Raw genomic sequence first — 10,034 nt, forward strand, 5'->3', positions numbered from 1 at the left:
TAACTTATTCTTATACACTTTGTATTTAGTTTCAGCAGCCTTTTTTCTACATTTGATCAAATCTCTATAGTTTGTTTTTCTTTTTACATGCATTCTCTAACCACTTTGGTTTTCTATTGTCATTACTTTTTTGTTTATGTTGAACCATTGGGCAGTGCCTATCGTAAAGTGTCCGATAGATATTCAAAAAAGTATTGTAAGCAGCATTGACGTCTTCTACATAGACCCCCCTTGAAATGTATTAACGAAAATGTGTTATCTAATACTATACATTCACTAAATTGTTACTCCGTATAATAATTACAATTGGCTTCAATGGAATTAAACACGTCTTTCTGGGTCGATATCGCATTCAAAGTCTTGTATTTTATCGCCACATAAATATTCGTCTGTTGATTCTGTCATATTTCATGGAATATATATATATTCAACTGCTTTGCATTTCAAGTCACCGTCGACAAACACAGCTGCAGGTAGGATTGCATCCAGCTCACTCAATCAGAATGGAGTGATTGACAGTGTCGAAGGCCTTTTGTAGGTCCAGCATGACCATGCCGCAGTATTTGCCTGCGTCCACCTCTTGTTTGATGTGGTCGTTCAAATAGAGCAGGTGAATTGATGATGAATGAATGAAAATGGGGGACCCTGATGTAAACAAGACGAAAGTCTTTCTCTGGTCTGCATCCCCTTAACAATTGTATGTATTGAGCTGTACTGTACCCATTCTGCAATCTGTTAATAAACTTTTCAATCAATGTGTCAGTGGAGTGGGATGTTCTGAAGCCAGATTGGAATTCGTAGATTAGATTTTTTTCCGCTAGGTACTTTTCGACCTGTTCGTAGACTATTTTTTCCATGACTTTCGAGATGGAGATAAGAATAGAAACAGGGCGGTAGTTGCAATGCAACATGACCGAATGATTGATTGAAAACTGTATTAACATATTGCAGAATGGGTACAGTACAGTACAGCTCAATACACACAATTGTTAAGGGGATGCAGACCAGAGAAAGGCTTTCGTCTTGTTTACATCAGGGTCCCCCATTTTCAATTCATCAGGACATATATGACATACATGACACACAGATAGACAGTACTGCTACATCTATACATTTATGACATACCAGATTTACCAGATTTGCAAATACAGTACCGTTTGTGATACAAAAATAGTCCAGAAAAGAGAGTATATACATTTGACGTAGAAACTGTACATTGGAGGAGGTTGGGTAGGTGGGGTGGGGGGGGGGACTGTACATTGGAGGTGGTTGGGGGGGGGGGGGTCACCCCTACATACGATAAAGACTTTTCCGGTCCTGTCTTTTTTGCTACAATGATGACAAAAGTGCTTGCTTTCAAAATAATGTTTATTTAAGAAACCGGGAAACACATTTGTGTGTATATGCAGGCTATATAATGCATTATTAACAGGTGTTTCAGGTCTAAATGGCTTAGTACTGTTGACATTACACTGCTTGTAGTTATTAGTAAATCAAATAGCATTAATAATTACAGAAAATTATCACTAAAGTGCTATCTGTTGCAGCTGCACATGCAGCTGCACACTTTTCCATAAAAATAGCATATTTGGATAAGTGTGACCATTTCTCAAAAACAGAAAATCATGTATTTTTTTTAAATACAGAAAAGGATCACTAAAGTGCTATCTGTTGCAGCTGCACTGTTCTCCATAAAAATAGCATATTTGGATAAGTTTGACCATTTCTCAAAAACAGAAAATCATGTATTCTTTTTAAATACAGAAAAGGATCACCAAGTTACCATTTCTCAAAAAATATAAATAAATACAGAAAATAAGCACTAGTTCACTCAGTGGAAATTTCTAGCTCAATGCGAGGTCTGCTGCTGCCGGCTAATAATACGGTCAATACGTGGGGAGATCTTTGACAAGGCAACACGCATGTCATCCTCAAGGCTCAACTTGGCCCTATATTTTGTTTTCAGAGCCGGCATGGATGAAAAGCCAGCTTCACACAGATATGTGGTGCTGAATGGTATCAACACCTTAACTGCTGCATCATGAGATACCCGACTTTCCAGTTGGTGTAGTCCACGACGCTGTTGTCGATCCAGTGCCACTCACCTGAAATAAGGAGAATCGGGATGAGATAATACTAATGCATGAAAAAACAGGTTTCAAGAGACTAAATTAAGTTTCGCATAGCGAAAGCTGGTAAGTAGCCACACACTATACCGAGCGACTGAACACTCGTTTCTCAAAGCCTTCCGTCACTTCTAGAATGGACTACAAGTGTTTTGTTGATTTACATCCACATCACTATTCATTCATCCTTATGCTGTTACTGCCGTCGGATTAGACTTTATTTGATTGGAAGAAGATCCCTCTGGAAAGAGTCGGGATTTGATGCAGGATATCGGCGGTATTATGCTAATTATATTTGTATTTTAACTAACCAGGTCGCAAATTAACCGCAAACAATAAAAATATTTTAGTTTGATCGCCACCGCGGTTGACCGCAGGCACTCGCCCACTATGGATCAGCCCACGCAAAATTTGTGTGTGTGTGTGAGAGAGACAGAATGAGGGGGAGAGAGAGGGGGAAGAGAGAGAGGGAGAGAGAAAGGGAAGGAGAGAGAGGGAGAGAGAAGGAGAGAGAAAGGGAAGGAGATAGAGGGAGAGAGAAAGAGGAGAGAGAGGGGGGAGAGAGATGGAGAGGGAGAGACACAGTGGGGGAGAGATAGAATCTGACAAGACAGAGAAATACACTTATTTGTTTGAACTGTATTATCCCTCGCCTGTTACACTTTGTGCATGTGTGAGAGAGAGAGAGAGAGAGAGAGTGTGTGAGATGGAGAGAGTGTGAGAGAGATATGGAGAGTGTTCATTCAGAGAGTGTTTGAATGAACATTTGCTGAAATACAGTTGTTCTTAATTTTCACAGTTGTTCTTCATTTTCTCACTTGCTATGTGAGAATGTTAGTTATTATGTTCTCAATTCCCCTTGCATTGTTTGAGAATTGTGTGGAAGAGTTTGCTAGTTCTAGTACCCCTTTCGTACAAGTTAACAATAAATAATGGTATTAGGAATAACCACTGGGTTAGTATATTAGGACAAGTGCATGACAGTAAGGTTAGTTAGGGTTAGATATATTTATTAATTGTATTTCAGATATTGGTTGAAGAAGTGTGTCTTTAGTCGACAGCAAAAGATTGGACGTGTTTCGGCTGTCCTAACTGTGGTGGGAAGTTCGTTCTACCATTGTGGGGCAAGGACTGAGAATAGGCGGCTTCTCTTTGATGACCCTCCCGGAGCTTGGATAGGAGTAGGTCTGAGGCAGCTGGAAGATGCAGAGCGTAGGGGTCTTGAGGGTGTGTAGTTAGAGACCATTGACCGGAGGTAGGCGGGAGCGGTTCCCTTTGCCGCACGGTATGCTAGGTCGAGGGCCTTGAAGCGGATTCGTGCGGCAATGGGGAGCCAGTGCAGGTCCCTAAGAAGTGGGGTGACATGGGCCGACTTCGGTAGGTTTGAGATCAGGCGGGAAACTGCGTTCTGAATGAGCATGTAACCAACAAGCATCTGTACGGGGGACTACCAAGGCTGAGCGACAAGGTGGCATCCAGGAGGATGAAACTTGCAGGTCACTGCCACCGACACCAGGTACTTCCGACTAGCAAGCTGGTGCTCTGGGAGCCGACACACGGGCCCCGACCAAGAGGACGTCCCACACCAAGCTGGTGCTCTGGGAGCCGACACACGGGCCCCGACCAAGAGGACGTCCCACACCAAGCTGGTGCTCTGGGAGCCGACACACGGGCGACGACCAAGAGGACGTCCCACACCAAGCTGGTGCTCTGGGAGCCGACACACGGGCCCCGACCAAGAGGACGTCCCACACCAAGCTGGTGCTCTGGGAGCCGACACACGGGCCCCGACCAAGAGGACGTCCCACACCAAGCTGGTGCTCTGGGAGCCGACACACGGGCCCCGACCAAGAGGACGTCCCACACCAAGCTAGTGCTCTGGGAGCCAACACACGGGCCCCGACCAAGAGGATGTCCCACACCAAGCTGGTGCTCTGGGAGCCAACACACGGGCCCCGACCAAGAGGATGTCCCACACCAAGCTAGTGCTCTGGGAGCCGACACACGGGCCCCGACCAAGAGGACGTCCCACACCAAGCTAGTGCTCTGGGAGCCAACACACGGGCCCCGACCAAGAGGACGTCCCACACCAAGCTAGTGCTCTGGGAGCCGACACACGGGCCCCGACCAAGAGGACGTCCCACACCAAGCTGGTGCTCTGGGAGGCAACACACGGGGACTAAAAGGACGTCCCACACCAAGCTGGTGCTCTGGGAGCCGACACACGGGCCCCGACCAAGAGGACGTCCCACACCAAGCTGGTGCTCTGGGAGGCAACACACGGGGACCAAGAGGACGTCCCACACCAAGCTGGTGCTCTGGGAGGCAACACACGGGCCCCGACCAAGAGGACGTCCCACACCAAGCTGGTGCTCTGGGAGTCAACACACGGGCCCCGACCAAGAGGACGTCCCACACCAAGCTGGTGCTCTGGGAGCCAACACACGGGCCCCGACCAAGAGGATGTCCCACACCAAGCTGGTGCTCTGGGAGGCAACACACGGGCCCCGACCAAGAGGATGTCCCACACCAAGCTAGTGCTCTGGGAGTCAACACACGGGGACCAAGAGGACGTCCCACACCAAGCTGGTGCTCTGGGAGCCAACACACGGGCCCCGACCAAGAGGATGTCCCACACTAACATATGTAGACATACTGAGGAAGGACGCAGGTGTGGAGAGCCCTACGCAACTGGTCGGATGTATGGAGGATCGGGATGATTGGAATCTCCACTGGCGAACCCGTCTGAGGACGGCCAAATTAATGAATGACTACTGGTTTATTGAAGGTTCCCAACCACAGCCAAAAGAAAATCAAGGAGGCAGCCTTTGCGAATGATGCACCAAAGCCATGGAACACCCTATGGACATTAGGCTAGATCACTAAATATTTTCAAAAGTAAGCTAAATACGTACCTCGTTCACCGTAGCCTTTTAATACACTCTGCTACTTATACTCATTACATGCACAGTGATTATTGTACTGGAAAATTGAGCGATTTTATTGCACTGCACTATTGCACTATTTTATGCTAATTGCATGCTAATATTATGCCTATGTCTATTTTATGTCCATTATGTCTACATTACTGCTGTGAAGGTGCTATGCAAATTAAGTTATTATTATTATTATTATTATTATTATTATTATTATTATTATTATTATTATTATTATTATTATTATTATTATTATTATTATTATCATATAGAGATATTCAGACCTGGTGACCTCTTGCAGAGAGAGTAGTGGCTGTTGCTGCATGCTGCCGTCTTCCACGTTCGGTCCACGTCCATGTAGACAGGGCTCTACGCTAACCTTTTTCATTAGGGGCACAGGTGCTCCTAAATGAAAAAATTTAGGAGCACACAAAGAAATTTAGGAGCACAGTGAATTTTTTTCTAGTAACTGAGTTTATTAACAAACTCACATTTTTTTAAACAAAAATAAATGTACATGTATAGTAGTACTCTGTATGTGCATGTTCAAATGGGAACGGAACTGTGCAATAGCACCAAAGTCACTGGCCCACACTGTGTGTGCTAAACAAACTCACATTTTTTAAACAAAAATAAATGTACATGTATAGTAGTACTCTGTATGTGCATGTTCAAATGGGAACGGAACTGTGCAATAGCACCAAAGTCACTGGCCCACACTGTGTGTGTGTGCTAAACAAACTCACAAGGATGGTCTCTCCTTTCTCAATATGTACAAATCTCTACACTGGATGACTGGATGTGCCGCCGCGAGACGTTGTGTTTTACTACCGAATCTCTTCAGGTGCGGGTTTCCCGACACAAAGGGCGTATTGCCTGCCTGTTTCTGCAATATTTACAAAACATGACATTGTTTTCCAACTCTAGCCATGGGAAAATGTTTAGCCAATTCACGTTAAATTTGTATGTCTTCCCTCCGGCTCCAGTGGGTGTAGCATCGTTAGCTACAGTGGGTACATTGGGTGTAGCTTCGTTAGCTACAGTGGGTACATTGGGTGTAGCTTCATTAGCTAGTTAGCTACAGTGGGTACATTGGGTGCTACAGTGGGGGTAGTAGTGGGTGTAGCCTCGCTAGCATGCTGGCTAGCGTCAGTATCTTGGTTAACTATCACCTCTGTAACATGAGCTGCCTCGCCTGACTTCTCATTCTCCGGTATCTTTCGCGCAAAATAAAAATGAATGGGCAATACATGGCTGTATTGTCTGACTCAGACACTGACGCTCATAGATATATCTATGCTGACGCTAAAAATTACTTTCAGTTTCCAGTCGCGTGACCACAGGAAACTCTACTGTGATTGGAACGTTTATGCGGCTGTGAACTGTGGGACTTGTAGTTTTTTAACGATTCTCGCAGCGGAGAAAAAAAAGGACGAATGAGGCTGTACTCTGCACTCGCCGGCCCCACTCGCACGCCGTGCGAGTACTTGATTTTGCAGGTTCGCACACACATATTTTTAGGGGCATATGCGAGCAATTTGCTCGCACTGTAGAGCCCTGACACAGGCGTCGTTCATTGTAGGCTCGTTTCTCCCCCATTTGGTGTAGCATGTCCTTCATGCTCTGTAAATAACTATGTACAGATACCGAGATGTCACACCATGTTACCTGTACCTGTTTATTGCACTATGTTTTTTTTTTTATTGGATTCTATTATATGTTGTACCACTGTATTGCACATCGTTGCGGGCAAGACCACCCGCATTTCATTGTATACCTGTATGCCGTGACAATTAAAACTCTTGACTTGACTTGACTAGGAAAGAGGCCAGTTGTCCACCCACTTGAACCGGCCGCCAGTCTGAGAAAAGAGAAGTCACAAGAGAGAACAAGATCCTCTGTGAACAAACAACTGTCTGACCCAGTGTCCTTGACCCTTTCACTGTGACAATACAGAAGGTTAGCCCTTTACTATCACACAACCGACGGCGATGCTCCATCATTAGCTCCACGGATGCAGAGCTAATGATGGAGCATCGCCGTCGGTTGCGTGATAGTAAAGGGTTAACCTTCTGTCGTGTGGCAGTGAAAGGGTTAACACATTGGTTGCCAGCCGGATATGACAATTTATCGCTTGGATGCCACCACGTTAATCAATGGGAGGACAAGCACATTTGCGAATGCATAAACTATATCTTAAATTATGGCTATGTGTCTAATACACCCGTCGCTTATCAATGACTTGCTTGCAGTCAAAGATGTACAAAACGGATTGTTTTTTCATCAGTACATTTCCGTTTTATACCGTTTTGAATACGAGTATAGTTTCGGAGAGTTCTAGTAATTTCAGAGAAATTCCACGAAAATAGCCATTTACTGGAATACACAAAACACATTGTCATTTTCCGGCTGATTTATGAATAGTTTTCAAATAAACTATAGATTATCGAGAGTATTTGTGTTCTTATGCACGATACAAAAGCGGGCTGAAAAATAATTTATTCGTGCCACGCTCAGCGCCTAACGCCACACACAGAGATAATAATAATAATTTATGGATAATAACTTATGGATCTGCAGGGTAATGAAGGCTTGTATTATCGGGTTCAGGATATTGGCCAGATATGCGTCGTCTGCTTGGCACTGCCTCCTGGCCTCGTCCCACTTCATCTTCTGGGCCACCAGTTTGAAGGAGTCATTGCCCAGCTTGTAGAAAGTACTAGGTGACACGGTTGTGGCGGGGACCACTATCTGAGAATCTGACACAATATGAAACAGTAGTTGTCTTTCAGAAACAAAAGTATGACAGTGTGTGAATGTACCTTGAAATGGATTTAAAAAGCTAGATACATACACCCTTTCACTACCACACTACCAACGGGTTAACCCTTTCACTGCGACAATACAGAAAATATCACAACTTCATTGTACATGAGAATAATATAGTCCCCTTCGGATGTATATATATTTTATTATCTCGTTTTCTTACAAAGTACTGTATATCTTTATGTCATAAACTGCATCTTTAGTACTTGTGTGAATTTAGCCGTACTGTATTGTACCCATTCTGCAATCTGTTAATAACGTTTTCAATCAATCACATCATGGGGGGAAATTAGCTAAGGTTTGATTTGTTTATTTAAGATTGCAGAATAAATACAGTAAAAACAACTGCTAATTGGGGTTGCATAACAGAGAGATAGAAAGTCTTGTTTACATCAGGTCCCCATTTTCAATTCATCATGACATACACGACATACAGATATACAGTACTGTTACATCCAGACATTTACTGTAGTTAGAGTATGGATAAATAGCTAACGTTAAATTAGGCTATCGATATACTAACGTTAGGTAACGTTAGCTAGCTAGCAAGCTATGAACAACCAGTACAGCTAACATGAACGTGTTTACCTACTCTACTTTCGTTAACGTTAGCTGACGTTATGAAAGCTATGATCTGTAATGTCAACTGGATAACGTTAGCTATTTATTCATCTATGCTAATATTGTCAGCTTATTTACTCACCCATTTTGATGTGTGTTTCTCCCGATCATTCAATACATTGTTGACGGTAGAACAATGTAGTTTGAGAAGCCGTGAGTCCGTGACCACTTCCGGTAAAACGATAGCAATTTATCCGGCAACTTATCTAATTTAACAGAAATCAAAATCTTTCTTCACATCTAGATTTGTAAATTCCACATAACCTTAGATGTTGTTCTTTAATGTGTCACAGCAGCACAAACATTCCCCACATTTAACATTCACAAACACTAAAACTACGATACCCAGAGCTCATCGCGCAAACTCGAAGCGAACATACGCCATCTCTCCTCGCCACGTCCTTTTACAATTCCTCATCGGCAACTTATCTAATTTAAAAGAAAATTAAAACATCTTTTCAAAATCTTTCTTCACATCTAGATTTGTAAATTCCACATAACCTTAGATGTTGTTCTTTAATGTGTCACAGCAGCACAAACATTCCCCACATTTAACATTCACAAACACTAAAACTACGATACCCAGAGCTCATCGCGCAAACCCGAAGCGAACACACGTCATCTCTCCTCGCCACGTCCTTTTACGATTCCTCATCGGCAACTTATCTAATTTAAAAGAAAATTAAAACATCTTTTCAAAATCTTTCTTCACATCTAGATTTGTAAATTCCATATAACCTTAGATGTTGTTCTTTAAACATTACGTAGGCCCCTTACCCGCTCGCGAATTGAACACCACCCCATACGTTAGGCTAAAACCAAAGATTTTCGTCCATCAGCCCGTTTTAAACAGCGTAAATACGACATTTCTCTCCGTTTTAAAGCAATCAACTTATATACGCCAACTCCCGCACACCTTAGCTAGTATCCCTCCGTTTTGAACAACAATCCGACGGTCGCAACATATTTTAAAACACATAATTTGTTGAGCTGGGGACTATAAACAGAACCGTGCACGGAAAGGGCTGTAGCGTATTTCTGTATGCCTAGCCCTGCCCCCCAGACTTCAGAATGACCCAATCAAATGTGCCCTATCATTGAAATGCAAATACCAGCAGCTACGTCATGTACCACGCCCCTAGACGTCCGCCCCCAGACGTTGCTACTCATCCCAGCTAGTTCATTCGCAGGTTGCAAATGAACTAGCTGGGTACCCAACTAGTTCATTCGCAGGTTGCGAATGAACTAGCTGGGTACCCAACTAGCTCATTCGCAAAATGATCCTTGCGAATGAACTAGCTGGGTACCCAGCTAGCTAGGTCATCTTTGCGAATGAACTAGTTGGGTACCCAGCTAGCTAGGTCATCTTTGCGAATGAACTAGTTGGGTACCCAGCTAGTTCATTCGCAAAATGGTCCTTGCGAATGAACTAGCTGGGTACCCAGCTAGCTAGGTCATCTTTGCGAATGAACTAGTTGGGTACCCAGCTAGCTAGGTCATCTTTGCGAATGAACTAGTTGGGTAC

At 43.8% G+C, this 10,034-nt stretch overlaps 1 protein-coding gene across 4 annotated transcripts; it reads right to left on the reverse strand.

The window, feature by feature from the left end:
* Positions 1–1,973: 1,973 nt before the first annotated feature.
* LOC311238073 (macrophage mannose receptor 1-like) lies at positions 1,974–8,690 on the reverse strand. 4 transcript variants are annotated; one of them, XR_014620314.1, is made up of 5 exons: positions 8,592–8,690; positions 7,629–7,821; positions 6,840–6,923; positions 5,347–5,441; positions 1,978–2,105 (listed from the first exon to the last, which is right to left on the reverse strand). XR_014620314.1 is itself a non-coding variant. In XM_084326045.1 (4 exons), exons 1-4 carry the CDS (start codon positions 8,593–8,595, stop codon positions 2,102–2,104), a joined length of 285 nt encoding a protein of 94 aa, XP_084182171.1. In that variant the 5' UTR covers positions 8,596–8,690; the 3' UTR covers positions 1,974–2,101. The 4 variants fall into 4 exon arrangements, 1 of the variants encoding a protein (XP_084182171.1); XR_014620315.1 differs by having other exon boundaries at positions 5,347–5,467; XR_014620316.1 differs by having other exon boundaries at positions 1,985–2,105; positions 5,355–5,467.
* Positions 8,691–10,034: the final 1,344 nt, after the last annotated feature.

The sequence above is a fragment of the Notolepis coatsorum genome (genome assembly GCF_963971535.1).
Source record: "Notolepis coatsorum genome assembly, chromosome: 12".
In the NCBI taxonomy this organism is placed as follows: Eukaryota; Metazoa; Chordata; class Actinopteri; order Aulopiformes; family Paralepididae; genus Notolepis; species Notolepis coatsorum.